This window comes from Carassius auratus, unplaced genomic scaffold, assembly GCF_003368295.1.
Source record: "Carassius auratus strain Wakin unplaced genomic scaffold, ASM336829v1 scaf_tig00023106, whole genome shotgun sequence".
Taxonomy (NCBI): domain Eukaryota; kingdom Metazoa; phylum Chordata; class Actinopteri; order Cypriniformes; family Cyprinidae; genus Carassius; species Carassius auratus.
Window position 1 is genome coordinate 24,671 of NW_020525236.1, and position 17,601 is coordinate 42,271.

General features: G+C 37.4%; 1 protein-coding gene across 1 annotated transcript; it reads left to right on the forward strand.

Annotated features, from left to right (window-relative positions):
* Positions 1–1,373: 1,373 nt before the first annotated feature.
* LOC113077665 (arrestin domain-containing protein 3-like) lies at positions 1,374–6,098 on the forward strand. The gene is made up of 6 exons (XM_026249977.1): positions 1,374–1,793; positions 3,785–3,845; positions 4,097–4,244; positions 5,050–5,146; positions 5,283–5,539; positions 5,824–6,098. The coding sequence occupies exons 1-6, from the start codon at positions 1,541–1,543 to the stop codon at positions 5,956–5,958; spliced, it is 951 nt and encodes a 316-aa protein (XP_026105762.1). The 5' UTR covers positions 1,374–1,540; the 3' UTR covers positions 5,959–6,098.
* The last annotated feature ends 11,503 nt before the right edge of the window (positions 6,099–17,601 follow it).

Here is a 17,601-nt window from a genome sequence, read left to right on the forward strand (position 1 = left end):
GCTATAAACATCCAATCATTTTGCTTCAACCTTACATATTTTCGAAAAGTTATCCTGCTTCAATCATTCACATTAAATGATACAATTAAAAAATAAATAAATAAATAAACAGGTTAACAGGTTAACTGTTCATTCTAATCTGTATTTAATGACGAGCTGAATGTGAAATTTATATTCATCATGACTAATGACCTTGCCCTTAAAAATCCATGAATATGTGATCTTAGAATCATGTTACATAAGTGAGTTAGTGTGTTTGGCTATTTATTTTTTTAAATCTATAGACTCAAATATCACCCTTCTTCCATATAGCTTCACAGGTATAACATAAGACAACTTCCTTTCCATACATTACACTGTTGCCATGGGCCTTGAGACTGATGCCCACACTTTTGTTAATCCAACATTAAACACATTTATGAAAGCAATTAACCTGTCAATGGTAATGGAAAAGTGCAAAAAAAAAAAAAAAAAAAAAAAAAAATTAGATTAGATTAAATTAATTTAGATTTTGATAATATTAACTAATTACTTCATGGTGAAATATAATACTACAATTAAAAAAAAATACTAAAATGATAGATTCTTCAATAAATAAACAAATAAATATGTGAGCTGCAATATTTATTTCATCAACCTGGCCTACAGATATTGCAATGTCCAAAGGCAATGGAATTGTTCAACAACAAAAAGAAAATTAATTTAGATTTTGATGATGTCATTAAAATCAAGCTTACTTGCTAACAAATGAGAAACTTTTTGATGGGCAAAGAAAGAGGCCAGATTAAGTATCACATTTTAAACTATTAAAAAAGAACAGGATTCAGTGAACAAGGATAGCTTTTAACTGTCTTTTAATTTATTCAGTGTCCTCCCTTCATTATTAACAATTTCATTACCACCACATAAGTATTATGTGGTTGCAGAAAGAAAAAAAAAAGAGTTTTGGCAAACATAAGCTGCCATTTAGGAATCCTGTCTATTTCCGCTGAACACTTAAACAACACTTGCTCACTGTCATCTTAACAATACTGTGAGCAAATGTTCATAATGTTTAAATAAAAAGGGCAATTATGACACAATAGAAAGTGATTGCGGATCAATTCTCTTTATTTCTCCCCCCCCCAAAAAAAAAAGATTACACTGATTATAGCTCAGGTTTGGAGAGCAGGTGCACCAAGAGCAGAGGGATCTTTGTTTTTATGAAAGAACCATGTTCGCAGCTTTTCATGTTTCCTGCCTCTCAAGACAGCTGTTTATGTTGCCATGCTCTAAAAACACCTGTTCCCAATAGACTCCTTGGTCTGACACCATAGAACCATAGTGGTTGACTTTCAGTTTAGACCTGTTGACAAGAGGTGTGTCTTTTCAAGGTGAAACCTGTTGAGCCAGTTTGTAAGCCCTCCGTCAGAAAGATGCCGAAAGGTGTATTTTTTAAAGACAAATATAGAAAACAGAATGGATCATTACAACTCTGGGCGTCGTACAAATACACTTACAGTAGCAATACAAATTCAGACTGGACCTGTTATCCCAGGAAATGGCGATCCGTAACTTTGCTATTGAGTATGATGCCTTAAATGATCGCAACACCTTCAGCAATGGGGATACTTTGGTGGGCAGAGTTATCATGGAAGTGTCAAAGGAAACCAAAATCAAGGCTCTGACTTTCAAGGTGAAAGGCAAGGCTGATGTGTCATGGACTGAGACGCAAGGGGAAGACAATGTGACGCACTGGGATAAAGAAAAGTATTTCTCACAAACTCAATCTGTTTTACCGGAGGATAACGAAGGTAATATCTAATGTGACAGATGATGTTATAAATGTTCATCTGTTCAAAACAATCTTTGCATTTAATGTCATTTATTCTATAGTGCAAAACAAAGACAGTAAGAAATGGAAAAACATTAAATACTGGACAACATTATGATTGTGTACTGTGGTGTGTGTCTGTTATTTGTAGGCAAACTGTTTCAAAGTTTTGGGTTTGTAAGATTTCTCATTTTACAAGAATAATAATTTCATTTAGCAGGAACACATGCAATTTATCAAAAGTGAAAGTAAAGACACTTATGATATTACAAAAGTATTAGAAAAAATATTTTGTTTAAATGCTGTTCTATTTATCAAAAACCTTGCAAAAAATAGTTTCCACAAAACTTAAGCAGCACAACTACAAACCCAATTCCAAAAAAGTTGGGACATTGTACAAATTCTGAGTAAAAAAGGAATTGAATAATTTATGAATCTCATGAATTTATATTTTATTCACAATAGAATATAGATGAAATATCAAATCTTGAAAGTGAGAAATTTTTAAATGGCATGCAAAATATCGGCGACATGATTGGGTATAAAAAGAGCCTCTCAGATTGGCAGTTTCTCTCAGAAGTCAAGAAGGGCAGAGGATCACCAATTCTCTCAATGCTGCGGCGAACAATAGCGGAGCAATATCAGAAAGGAGTTTCTCAGAGAAAAATTGCAAAGAGTTTGAAGTTATCATCATCTACAGTGCATAATATCATCCAAAGATTCAGAGGATCTGGAACAATCTCTGTGCGTAAGGCCCTTAGACGGCACTGCATCACATACAGGAATGCTACTGTAATGGAAATCACAACATGGGCAGAGGAATACTTACAGAAAACATTGTCGGTGAACACAATCCACGGTGCCATTCGCCGATGCTGGCTAAAACTCTATAGGTCAAACAATAAGCCATATCTAAATATCATCCAGAAGCGCAGACGTTTTCTCTGGGCCAAGGCACATTTAAAATGGACTGTGGCAAAGTGGAAAACTGTTCTGTGGTCAGACGAATCAAAATTTGAAGTTCTTTTTGGAAAACTGGGACGCCATGCCATCTGAACTAAAGAGGACAAGGACAACCCAAGTTGTTATCAGCGCTCAGTTCAGAAACCTGCATCTCTGATGGTATGGGGTTGCATGAGTGCTTGTGGCATGGGCAGCTTACATCCAGATGTCATCTCTTTCAGGGAAGACCTTGCATTATCCAACATGACAATGCCAGACCACATACTCCATCAGTTACAACATCATGGCTGTGTAGAAGAAGGATCCGGGTACTGAAATGGCCAGCCTGCAGTCCAGATCTTTCACCCACAGAAAACATTTGGTGCGTCATAAAGAGGATGATGCGACAAAGAAGAACTAAGACAGTTGAGCAACTAGAAGCCTGTATTAGAGAAGAATGGGACAACATTCCTAGTGTTAAACTTGTCTCCTCAGTCCCCAGACGTTTGCAGACTGTTATAAAAAGAAGAGGGGATACCATACAGTGCTAAACATGGCCTTGTCCCAACTTTTTTGAGATGTGTTGATGCCATGAAATTTTAAATCAACTTATTTTTCCCTTAAAATTATGCAATTTTCTCTGTTTAAACTTTTGATATGTCATTTATGTTGTTTTCAACTTTTTTGGAATCAGGTTTGTATTTTCAACATTGATAATAATAAATATTTATTTGAGCACAAATCAGCATTATAGAATGTTTTTGAAAGATCATGTGAGTATTGGCCTTTAAAATTTCAGCTTTGTCATGATAGGAATAAATTACATTTTAAAATATATTAAAATAGAAAGCTATTATTTTCAAATATAGTAATATTTCATTATTATTTTTAAGAGACTTCTTTCAAATAATGTAAAAAAAAAAGAAATCTTACCAACTACACACTTTTGAATGTTAGTGTATTATTAAATACCTATATGTAAGGACAACATTAACAACATTATGTAATGAGTCTGAATCTTTTTGCTAGGCTCTATAACTCTTGTGGCTGGCAGACATGCCTTACCTTTTGCCTTTCAGCTTCCCTACCAGTAAGTCATCACCTTCTTGCCCTACAGGCATTCAGTCTGCTTGATAGATGTGACTTATAGATAGACAGTATATACTTTATTGATTCCTGAGAGAAAATCAATCTTCCTTTGAAACAATCTCAGTTACATTTTGCAAAGTAGCCAATACTTCAATGTGCTATATCCTGTATGCTGAAATATTGATCATATCATATGATGCTAGATTCTTTCTGAAGACTGTTAGTCATCGAGGCCAAACCTCTCTCTTTCAGGGGCCTGCCTTCATCTTTTAAAGGTGCTCATGGTAAAATTCATTACCGGATTTCAGCCAAGTTGAGCAGGTCTATGCGTGCAGCAAGTAAAGCTGAAGCCAAGTTTACCTTCGTAGCCAGAGCTGATTATGACCAGTCAACACTTATGGTATGATGACAGCTTTTATCAGTTAGACCAGAGAAAATTTTCAAAGCCTCATTTTAGTGCATGAAATACAAAACAGACATATATGGACCAATAATAATATCAATATGACAACTTTATCAAAAAATAGGGGTGGGCGATATATCTTTAAAAAAGGCCTTTATGATATCAAAAGTTGACATACCATACCATACATACCAGTGTCAACATCACAAAATCTAATACTAGCCTGAATAATAATAAAAAAATGATAGACAGCAGGAATATTAGACTTCTGTCACTTTAAGAGCTTCCTGGATCCAATATAATGTGTTTTCTTTCTTAGCTGTTTACTTTTACATAAGACTTAAATTACTGCAAGGATACATTTTGACAAATACAAGTGTGTGTACTTAACTGTTCAAGGCCTATATAGCGGCAAAAATAACTCAAGTTCAATACCTGCTCTATCAGAACCATTTTCATGTGCGCAATCCTCTCAGACAGCACTCAGAAACAGTCTCTCAGACAGCGAGCTTATATAGCGAAATGAGTAATACGTTTTCATGGCCACATAGCACAGCAATGTCATTTTAGCATGTAACCATGTCCATGATAGAGATAATAGTCCAAAATCTCTACCAGTTGACAAATTTCTACCTCTTAATCATGTCTACTGGTATATCGCCCAACCTTAAAAGGCCCAAAAGATTACATTTTCCTGTTGTTGAAACAAATTTAAAATGTTTTACTCTGGAACAGATTAACAGATGTAACTATAACTTTATAAATGTTAATTAAGTAATCCTAAAACTTTCATACTCTGCAGGCATCTCAACATGGCAGTAAAGACAAAGATGTCATATTTTTTGCCTCTGGAAATATTTCGATGAATATTTTCCTGCCAAAGACAGGCTACCAGCAAGGTAACCCAAGCAATATACCCAGCATTTTGATTAATTAATGGATTCATAAATAAAAAATAAAAAAAACATCATACAACATAGATAACTGCTTTGATTAATTTGACAAGCTGTAAAACAATACTTATATCTCAAACAGGTGAAAGGCTAGTTGTCAACGGTGAGATTGTAAACAGCTCAACTCGAAAAATTGTGCCAAAGTACATTATCTACCAGAAGCAAAGCTTCTTTGCTGGAGGCCAGAGAGCTGTTCATACCACCCAGATACTGAAGGATAAAGGAGAGCCTTTAGTGTCCTCCACCAGACAGAATGTGTCGAAAGTATTAGTCCTTCCCACAGAAATCAGCACCACCATCCAGAACTGCAGAATCCTCAAGGTCGAATACAGACTGAAGGTAGGCACCAGAAAACAAAACAGGCCTCTAGCAGGTCTCCAAAAGACTTTGATTTCTTTTCAGCAGCAAAAATGGTTTAATGTACTTTGTATTCATGAATGCTACCATTTTTTTTATATTATAGTCTGCTTTTGTGTTTTCATGAAACAAAGGACTGGAAATAAAAGATAATGTCACTCAAAAAAAAAAAAAAAAAAAACTATGCTCAAAAAATTATGCTTTGTTTTTACTGTTCAAAGTTTCTTTCGTGAAATCATCTACAGTATTGTTTGTTTCTGTTGCAGGTTATTTTGGAAGTATCGTTCACTAAAAACCCTGTGATTAAACTCCCGTTGATCATACTGCCTCAACATGATGGGACCTCATCCAAAGAGATGGAGGCAGGACTACATGGAGACCTGGCCAAAATGAATATTTGAAATTAATATAAGCAATGAGCACTAGATTTGTTTGCACTTTTGTTTGTACACTTATTGTATCCTACTATAAAAAATCTTTTATTTTCGAAAATGTGAAATAATATATGACAAATAAGCCAAAATGTGATATATTTCTCATAATAAGGGAACAGTTCACTCAATGAAAATCTTGAAATAATTTTTTCACCTTCATGTTGTTCCAAACCTGTATGTTTGCAATAAATAAATAAATAAATAAATTCTCTCTCTCTCTCTCTCTCTCTCTCTCACACACACACACACACACACACAGGGAATGTTTTTTATTTTTATTTTGAAGAATAATATGTTCCAGAGGAGAAAGAAAGTCATACAGATTTGAAATGAAATGAAAATTAGTAAATATTAATTTTCATTTTTGGGTTGACTATCCCTTTAAAATGAAGATAATTATATCTCTTTCTAACTAAATGTATTTTATCACTTCCATCCTTAAAAAAAAAGTACAGAGTACAATATTAAAAAAATAATACATAAATCATTAATGAATGTCTCCCTGAGAGTGTAATGGTCTTTATTGTTGGCTATAATCTCTCTGTAACCTCATTTGTTATTAGATCAGCTCGGTTAATTCAATGAAATGGGAGAGTATGTCATGTTCCTTTTATAAAGCGAGCATGTGAAGATAAATGGAACATCAGAATGGCATTTACCGTGACACTCAAGCCCTCACGCTGATATAAATACAGAGGAAGACTCAGCCTGTCAACCTGGAGGCCACTCCGCTCCAGCGGATATCTTTCTGCACCAGTATCCTAGGGCTCTTTGCTGTGTGTACTAACTCACAGCTCCTCAATTCAGTGCTCAACACACACTTTAGTGTAGACTGAAGGATGTGCAATCAATATTACAGCTAATCTGTGACCTTTGACCCCACAGCAAAAGATGTAATACAGAACGTCTGAGCTTTGTAAATGGAGGACACTGAATTTATCTGTTCCATCGGAAGAGCCCTTTGATATATTTGAGCAAAATAAAATAAAAAAACACACACAAAAAAACACTATACTTTAGAAATAATAAATAACAAATGACTTATTTAAATGATTAAATATTCTTGTGGCATTCATGTGGAGGAAAACCTTCACTGTTTACAACATCAACATTTAAAGATGTATTTCACTTCATTTCTACAATGCCAGTTAGTGATCAGCAGTCATCTTTAGATGACAGTGATTGGATGAGTTCAATATTTTGCCTTCCCCGGCTGAAAAAAACAAGTGTTGTTACTTCTTACTTACACGACTTGACAGTTTAATAGTGTCTGTTCTCTGGTGCTCAACATGTAATTGTAGTAATTCACTTATCGAGTAGAAATCGTTAACTGCTGTGTGTGTGTTGGCTTGCACCATCAGTAAATAATGTCAGAACATTAGATAAAGCTCACGGGAGGCTGAACATAGACAGTTTATCGAAAACCATTGCTCCAATCTAATTACAGGTGACGTGAGACTGATATCCTTTCTGTGAGAACTAACACAAATAGGTTAATTAGGGCAGCATAATTGAATTGTTGCATTTGTTTAGATAAACCAGATGACCTTTAATTAATCCTTAACATTAATAGCATACATGCATACTGTACAATCTCCTGTGTGAAGTGGACTCAAATTAACATGTGATATTGAATGGCTAATCCTAAACTGCAGCTTCCCACAGAATACCTTTATGTTATTTACAGTACACACATGATCCAACTCACTGCTAAATAAATAGCAACTGATTGGGTGGAATACCACACATGATGAACATTTCTCAGCATGAGGTGATCCCGTAGTTGGCCTACAGAATGTTGCTCATTTTAATGTCAGAGTCATGGGCTGTTCCTCAGTTTCCTAGAATGCAAAGAACAGACTTGCCACATTGAAAGAACACACTGGGAAGGACATGAGGACACAGAGCCTGAGATATGCCGAGATCTTGTTGCTTAACTGAGTATCTCAACACATTTTAAGCAATGGGACGGCACCATCCAATGCACAATAAATTGTGTAAATGAGCATGCATATTTAATGTTACTTATGCTTTGTCAATGTTAAGATTCTTTTTAATATGGCAATAAAAAGTAGTGCAGGGTTTCCAAAAGGACTTCATCACTTTATTCAATTAAGCCAAACATTTTTTTTTCACAAGCTTTCACATATTTGTTAGCTTGCTGCGGGAATCTATCAAGTCAGAGCAAGATAACTTTAAAGCTCACAGACCTCTGCACTGACTTTTTTATATCGACGTTGGTTCTCAAGTCTAAAGTCAATGTATCCTCAATATCAAAAATCCAGGTACTTTCATGCATCCTCTGTACTTGTGTTCTTGAGGATTAAAATAAACTTTGGCAGTTGATGATGATGTAGAACAAGAACACAAGGACATAAATCAAACATTTATTGAGAAACAGCCATTTGCTATATTTTGAGTAGTGCTATATTGAAATAGGACTAGTCTTTACATACCTGTCAGATGTGTCATCCTTTCTAAGAGACTGGCTCTTGGCTAGAATAAATTGCAGTGTGGACCAGATTTATGCTGTTTAATCAAAGGTCTGGCTATGGGAGATTAGTGCAATAATATAAAAATTGTGACATCTTGGCACCAGCTGTGAAGGCTATCATTTGGCTACAGAATGGGTGAATAGTACGCCACATGCAATTTGTCACAGTTTCTCCAGGCCTGATTCTGTGACCACTGAGATTTAGATTAAATATTTTCCTTACGGATCATAAACTGGAGGAAGAGAAAGAGGTCTGTTGGAGCGACTGAGCTGGAGCGGTCACCGCACCTCATTAGGTCCAACATTTAGCCTGTGTTTGAGCAAATCTATGAGCAGACAGCTGTCACAGTTTGCACTTACTAATGAGAGGAGCAGCTTATTTAAAGTCAGTGAACATACTCGGACTGAAGGGAACTCATCGGTGACCCACCCAAATGTCTGTAGCCACTAACCAATATCTCAAAATTAATATGGTTTTATAACAACAACAACAATAATTATAATTATTAATGTCCTCATTTGTTAGTCGCGTTGGATAAATGTATAATATAATAATATAATAATGCATCTTCAGTGTCAAGAGCACATCTGGGTTCTTTCACGCATCCTACTCTGTAGCTTTTTTATTTATTAATTTATTTTACATTATGCATTGCTGAGCGTGATGAGTGGGGCGGGGCCGAGAGCCGTGGGAACTCCACGTCCCACGGAGGAAATCGGAAAGATACAAAAGAGGAGCGACGACAGTGAAGAACGAGAGAGAACCAAGTCTGGACTTTATTTTGTGATTGGTTTTTGTTTGTGCGGGGCAGTCGTCCATGAGGGACTGTCGTGCTGTTTTGGGTTTATTTTGTTATTAAAGATTTATTTGAATGTCCACCGGTTCCTGCCTCCTTCTTCCCTGCATCGTTACGTTTTTTTATATTGTTACACCGAGAATGTTATTGTTCATAAAAAAGAGCTTTAAAGGAAGAGTGCTTTTTTCTGATTGGTACGATGAGCAGGGAATTACATGATGAACTCCAGATGTTTGGGTATTACTATAAAAGGTAATCAATTATACTTATTTAAAAGTAAGATGTGTACAAGCTGCTCTTGAAAATGAGATGAATGAGACTAATCAGAAAAGCATATCTGAATTAGTGTGAAGAGAATCTAAACTACAGATGGATGGCAGTGTGAACTGGGAAAACATAGCACAGCAACAGAACACCTCATTTCTCTCCTAAATGAAAAAGAATATTTGATAAACAACAGTAACCACTAGAGATGCTAGACAGTCCCTATTTATTTCTCATGAAGATGGCAGGCCCATTTTACTTCAGCCATAATTAATTGCATGTGGAAATTTGGTGTCACACTTAAGACATGCTGATTAAAATGGTCCCTATAGGAAGGACACTTCCATATTTGCTATGCTGCAGGGATTAGGATTGTTATTTTACAGCTTTACATTCAAATATGTGTACTTTGCATCTTAAGGCTTTTTAGACATTATTTAACATGGGTCAGTCGTTCAGACCCCATCGAATATGTGGAATGACTGCATGCTCTCATAAGCAGAAGAATTTTGCACATATAATAATTCAGGAAGTCATGCATGTACAGCTGTTTGTCTGGTTAGAGGGGGAAGGGAATTTGAAGAAAAAAGTGAGAAAGTGAGGACCATCTGTTGTCCCTGTGCAGATGGAATAAAATTTCAGCTGTTCCCAATAAATGGCTTCAATTTGTTGTGTGCAATGATGCAAATCACAAGTCCTTGAGTATTTTTTTAGGATTTTTAAACAAGTTGCACCTCAAATTAACTAAAAATGTTCTTGCACTCTTAAAATAGATTCTTAAACTAAATATAAAATGGAACAAATATGCATACAAGGGTCAGAGTAGAAAGGTTTTGTGAAATGGAGAAACAACCATTTCTACAAGTATTAGCCATATTCATGTCTGAAAGTGAAATTTTAATATGTGTTGCTTTTTTTATCCCTAATTAGCAAGACAGTTTTGGGTTGAAGTTGATCAGAGGCCATGCTGTATCCCTGAACACTGAAACAAAGATGAATTTGTGCTGTCCTCAAAAATCTGCATCTGCACTTTTATAGTACTTAAAAGATTTTGTTGCTGACAGATGAATGCAGTCATATTCATCATTTGTCTGTCCTTACCTGAACAGGTGCCAGAATCTGTCTGGTGATTTCAAGATCAATGGACCATCATGTTATTATGTTATTGCTTATATGAAGAACTTTTCTCTGTTTCCCTTGGGACCTAAAAAGCTGCTGACAGATACTCCCACATGGTTTTGGGAGGTTGTATAGCTTGAATTCCCTCGCCCTTTACTGTGGGGATCCTTCTTGTATTAGAGTCTCAGCTTTCAGAGGAAAGTCCTTGAGAAATATGAGAAGTGTGATGTGTGAGTAATGCTGATGGCAGGTTTACAGGCTGAGCTGTGTCCAATTCTATTCCACTTTCTGTTCCAGTATTTTCTCAGTTGATATTTGATGTCTGGAATATGTTGTAGTGGTCCACATAAGGGCTGTTGTCAGTCCAAGGTCTGGATCTGGCTTGGCTGAGACAGCTGAAGATCTGATATTTTTTAATGGAATGTCTCATTAAAAAAAGTAAATAAAGTAATACATATACACTCACCGACCACTTTATTAGGTACATCTGTTCAATTGCTTGGTAACACAAATTGCTAATCAGCCAATCACATGGCAGCAACTCAATGCATTTAGGCATCTAGATGTGGTGAAGACAACTTGTTGAAGTTCAAACTAAGCATCAGAATGGGGAAGAAACGGGATTTAAGTGATTTGAACGGGGAATGGTTGTTGGTGCCAGATGGGCTGGTCTGAGTATTTCAAAAACTGCTGATCCACTGGGATTTACATGCACAATCGTATCTAGGGTTTACAGAGAATGGTGCAAAAAATATAAAATATCCAGTAAGCGGCAGTTGTGTGGATGAAAATGCCTTGTTGATGTCAAAGGTCAGAGGAGAATGGGCCGACTGGTTAGAGATGATAGAAAGGCAACAGTAACTCAGTAACAATAACCACTCGTTACAACCAATCTTACCATCTTTGAACACACAACACATCAAACCCTGAAGCAGATGGACTACAGCAGCAGCAGACCACACAGAGTGCCGCATCTTTCATCTAAGAACAGGAAACGGAGGCTACAATTCGCACAGTGCCAATTAGTACCAATTGAGCATTGTTTAACCACCACAGCCAACCTGAGTATTGTTGCTAACCATGTCTATCCCTACATGACTACAATGTACCCATCTTCTGATGGATACTTCCAGCAGGATAATGCACCATGTCACAAAGCTCAAATCATCTCAGACTGGTTTCTTGAACATGACAATGAGATCACTTTACTCAAATTGCCTCCACAGTCACCAAATATCAATCCAGTAGAGCAGCTTTGGGATTTGGGGGAACGGGAGATTTGCATCATGGATGCGCAGCCGACAAATCTGCAGCAACTTCATGATGCTATCATGTCAATATGGACCAAAATCTCTGAGGAATGTTTCCAACACCTTGTTGAATTTATCCCATGAAGAATTAAGGCAGTTCTGAAGGCAAAAGGGGGTCCAACCTGGAACTAGCAAGATGTACCTAATAAAGTGGCCAGTGAGTGAGTGTGTGTGTTTTTTATAGTATTTTAAAAACTATATTTCAATTATTAATAAGTTCATTAATTTGAAATAAATAAAATAATTTATTTAAATTGTCCTATTGACAAGAACATATTTTAGCTTTTTTTAAAATGTATCTCATGTCATTGATGATTTCACATGAGACACATATTTGTTTCTTACCCATATTTTTTTCTCTCTCTTTTCTTCATTCCATGAACTGATGAAAGGGTTTAGAATAAGTATATGGTAAGTGAAATATGACACCGCCAACACAGGACCAAAAGGCTCCGGACAACTCTTGGTAACCACCGTCATATGGACTAAGTGTGACAGCACACCCACCTACACCCACATCAAAACAATGCTGTTTGGTTCCCCTTTGACATTCTTTAACCACAAGTCATTGTTTTAAATAAAGAAAAAACTTTTTTTTATTTATTTTTTATTTTACATTTTGAGTAAATTAAAACTAAAAACTCCCTTTAATTTCAAAATTTTCTCTGATTATCTAGTCCAATGCAAACTGGAAATCCCCCGAGCTGTTATAGCAATGTAAGGTCTGTTGAGACAAAGACTTTGGTTACATACAGACTGAAATGAAGAACAGTGTGGAATCAGCATTTTAGGTTTTATTCAGGTTACCAAGGCAACAATTCCCCCAAGTGTGTTCTAGGACTGTCCTTAAAAGAAAAAAAGCGTATTAGACATGTACTAAAGTAGAGTGGAGCTCCAGTGAGACAAGTCAACAGTGGATAACATAAGGTTATTAATGGATTCAATGAACCCCTGGGTCCTCAGGCCTGTGCTGCATCTTAGTAGGGTTCCTCTTCTCTGATACAGGCCCGCAGATCAGTGTGATCTCACTTAATGTGATTATTCGGCAGCATGCTGACTTTTGTCTCCTTTAAAAGTCAGATGGAGCACAAACACTCAAGAGCAGTGATAAACAGCACTGAAAACATCTCAAGAACAACACACCTTTTTTAAAGGCCAATCCTGGCTCAATTGATGCCCTACTGTAAATGAAATAATAAAAGACCAAAAAACGTAATAAGAACCTAGAATAAGAAGAAGGGGGAAGATGACCACCTTAAGATCAGAGTGCATTTACTTCTAAATTGCATTTGTAAAATAACTATGATTCAAATATTCTATGTACATTATGTACTGACTCCAACATTTCATAATTATTAAAAAATAATTATTAATTAAACAATTTTTAAGAGTTGCATTTAAAAGCTTTCGAATCTGACTCCTGGGGCCCCCGGGCATTTCACATTTCACATTTCACATTTCTCTCTTTCTGACCTACCCAATTCAACGTGTCCGTTCATTTGTGGAGCGCTCCATGACCTGAATTGTTCATGTCAGATTAGTGATAAAAAAGACATGCCCTAGGAGCAAGAATGAGGAACATACTATCCCACAACTCACAGCAGCTTCATGCTCTCTGAGAACACAAACCCACTGTGCAAAACATGTAAACACAAACCTATGTGACCCTGTACCTCAAATGCTAAAACCCCTCTGCTAGCAACAGCAAGGTCATGAGTTTGACCATGGAATCCACATACTGATAACAGTTATAGCTTGACTGCACCATAACTGAAAATACCCTGCCATGTGCAATGAATCCTCTTTAATTTGTGGCTCTCCACAAATTCTAATTGCCAATATTCCAACTGAAAAATAACCTGATGTGAGATTACATGTGCTTTTGACAGGTCTCATACTTTATCCCTATTGGTGACACTGAATATACATAGTTTTTAAATATTATGGATTTTCCAAAACCTTTTCATCTTCAGTGTCATCTCACCCAGTGAAAAACAGCTTTCAGGTCACTCTTTGTTCTGGTGTTGTGTCTTGCCTTAGTTATAAATAACTATCTTTCCTCCAGAGGTGGCTGAGGCTAGAAACAGCTCTCTCAACCTCTTCCTCTTCCTGTGAAAGCTACACCCAAGATGTCACTGCAGGGGGGAAGGAACAACCCACCCACCTCATTCAAAATAACTCACCTTTGCCCTAAATAATGAACAACTATTACCTTGCTTAAATTTACAGTAAATATAACCATACTTGTAATCTAAAACACTATTCTTGGTGGTACAGTTTCAGGCAGATTTCAGTGGAGATAATTTATTCAGTTTTTAGTAGAACAGGTATAAACGTATACCTGAGGTGCTAGACTAGTCATTTGTGCTTTAGAGTGAGTCTCTCTGCAGCACAAAATAGAGAATGACAGTTAATTAAAACAAATCTCACGCTCAGTTTTCACACCTCACACTACTCTGATGAAAGTGTTACTCTCGCAGTGTTTTTATGAAGTAGTGTTCTGCTGTCTTCACTCATCGGCAGACAAGGCTGTGTTCTCATTACCGTTTTATGAGACCCAGGGCATTATAAATCTGCAGAGCTAGTGTTAGAACAAAGCTGCTATCCAAAGATCATTTCACACAGTCTCTCATGCAATACAAGTATCATAAAAATGACAGCTTAAAAAAGAAAATGCAAAGTGAAAGCTATCTTGGCCTAGTGTTTATTGATTTTGTGCAGGTCCCACTCTATCACTGTATATGAGCCAAAATCATTTACTTGAAAAGCTGCTCAGAGAATTTAAATAGAAAATAAATTCTAGGTATTGTTTTGGATTTATACAATTCAACTGGACTGTGTGGCTCAGTGTTCTAGTAAGAAACCAAGGCGTGTATATTTGCTGGATAGCATGGCTATATTAGCCCCTGTTGGTAGATGCTGTAACTACATTTAAAAAAATATATAAATATATATATTCTGCCATTGACAATCATTACAAGTGAGCCATCTATTTTAAAGCAATTTTAAAGGTTATTATTTTGGAATGGAATAAATTGTTATATATGTAATCATTTTCTAAAATGCCAGTGGAGAAAATTTGGAAAATTATGTCGCTAGTCATCCATTCTGCTGAAAAACTGGCCAACCCCTGTATGTTGTGCTCTGCTCTAAGAGCAGAAAATGTCTAAGGTTACGTATGTAACCCTGGTTCCTCAAAGGAACTTGAGTTGCGTCGAGAATGAATGGGGAACGCGTCCAGCGTGACGTCTATGAATAGCATGTATAATCAGTCCAATGAAAGGGCAAGACGTCATAGGCGGGTGACGTCAGAGACCAGGAAGCATAAAAGCATGAGCGGCGAAGCCGGTAATCAGCCTCAAAGGATGAAGCAAGCACCGGCCAGAGATGCCGGAAGTGTGGCACTGCGACGCAGCGTCTCGTTCCTAATCAGTCCAATGAACATCCTGGAACCAGGGTTACATATGTAACCTTAGACGTTCCTCTACAGGAACTCGAGCTGCGCCGAGAACGAATGGGGAACAAATGCCCACGCCGCCAGACTTTCAAATCTCTGCCTAGTGTGGAAGAGCACAGCTAAAGCAAGAGAAGGAGCCTGACAGAATTCAGGGACAACCCGTCCAATGGCCAAACTTCAGAAGGAGTGAGTCTTGACCCCCAGGAGAGGGGAGATCAGGAGACTCGAGGCTTAGGATAACATCCCGATCACCGCTTAGCATAAGCTTCTTATGGCCGGAGGCCTCAGCCTCAGCACACCATGGAGGAAACATGTAACCAGAGGGTTTCTGCCCACTGACTGGCCACCGAGAGGGGCGCGGGTAGGCCACCATGGCCGCCACATAGACCTTCAGGGTGGAGTGGGTCAACCCTGCGGAGAGCCTGCAGGAACTCCAGCACTGTACCATCCGGGCAGTTAACTGGGTCGAGCTGGCAGTCTCCGCACCAAGAAGTGAAAAGCTTCCACTTCAAGACATACAGTTTCCTCATTGAGGGTGCTCTGGATTGGAGAACGGTCTCACAACCTTGGTTGATCTTCTTGTCATTTAACAGTAAAAAGAGACTATTCTGAAAATACCAACTTTGTTACCTTGTAGAATTACATAGAATTGGAAAAAAAAAAAGTCTAAAAAACAATCAATTGCCTGTAAAACTCACTTGTCTTTATAGATCCGCCACAATCGACGTTCTGCTAGAGCGTGGCTACCAGGGAGTGAGATTGCATTTTGACTGGCTTATTGCTGCAGAACGCAGTCTTAACGCGACTGCTGTTAAAAAAATGACAAATGCACAGCAAAGCCTGGGAGCAGAGATGAACAGTTATCTTATCACACCCAGTGAACAATACAAGCATCACACAACTGTGTGTTCTCAAAAGGAGTACCTGACAAACACTGGCTGGGAACCTATGACAGCATCAGGGGTTATCACTAAGGAATGCACTCTCTCTCACTCTCTTTCTTTCTACGGTTTTCGCATATCTAATCAGACCTGAGGCAGAAGTGCTGAGTCGCTGCTGACTGAAAGCATGAACAAATGGTGTGGAACATGTTCTTGTTTTGTTTGATATAAATTGCTATGTACTCACGGCCTCCAGACAGAACCATTAGCATTACAAAATCACAAATCAGCTGGAGCCATGGAGCCCGTTCCATTAAAGAAAAACACCACAAGCACTGCTCTGACCTTTGCGCTTGCTGATATGTTAAAAACAAACACAGATTTTTATCCAGTTAGACAGGTGTAGGGGTCACCTTCAGTGAAACAAATCAGCGTGTTAGAAGAAACGCCATGTAAATATGACTCAAGGTCATGTATTACTGAAGTGAAGCTGTGAGCATCTCTCAGCACATGAAAAACTGTTCCAGACTGATCTGAAGCCCTGCTGTTTTAATGGCAACATGACAACTACTTTTTTCTCTTCACTGTTCTGCAAACACTCCTAGTGAAAAGAGCAGCACTGCATGACATTAACCATCTTGATTAGAGAGAAAAAACATGCTAGCCAACCAACTTTACTAAACTTCAAATGCTGTAAGCAGTAAAGTTTTCTATGGCAGCTCAGGGCCGGCCTTGGCCAATTTGCTGTCCTAGGCAAGATTTACCTGGTGGCCCCTGCCTCACAGCCCATTCCACCAATAATCATTGCGTCCACCATCTTGTCAGCGGTAACTTTCCCTGACGTCTTTGTTGAAGAAAAACATTCCTTCCATTTCTAGTTCAGAAAAATTAAGAAAGTTCAGATAATTTGTTTTTTTTTTTTTTATCTGGGGATTTAAACATTTCTGAATTAATACTTAGGCACTAAACAACTGTTTATCGGTCATCTTTGGCAATATTGCATTATTTGTAAGGTCTCAACAACACTGTAAAAAATGAAACTTCTAATTTCCCAGTTTACAAAAACCTTTGAGTCTCAAATACCAAAAAAAGCAATTTTCTTGAAGCCAACAAAAGACCAACAAAATTACCCCAAATGTTGCCCCAACTAGTCAAACACAGGTGTCTGTACAATGAATTTCATATTGTTGAAATGTTAAAGCTTTGTGAGTTCCCAGCATGCATTGCAGTGTGAATAAATTATGCAGTTACTGTTATAGCATCATTGTTTTGCTGTTTGCTGACTTAA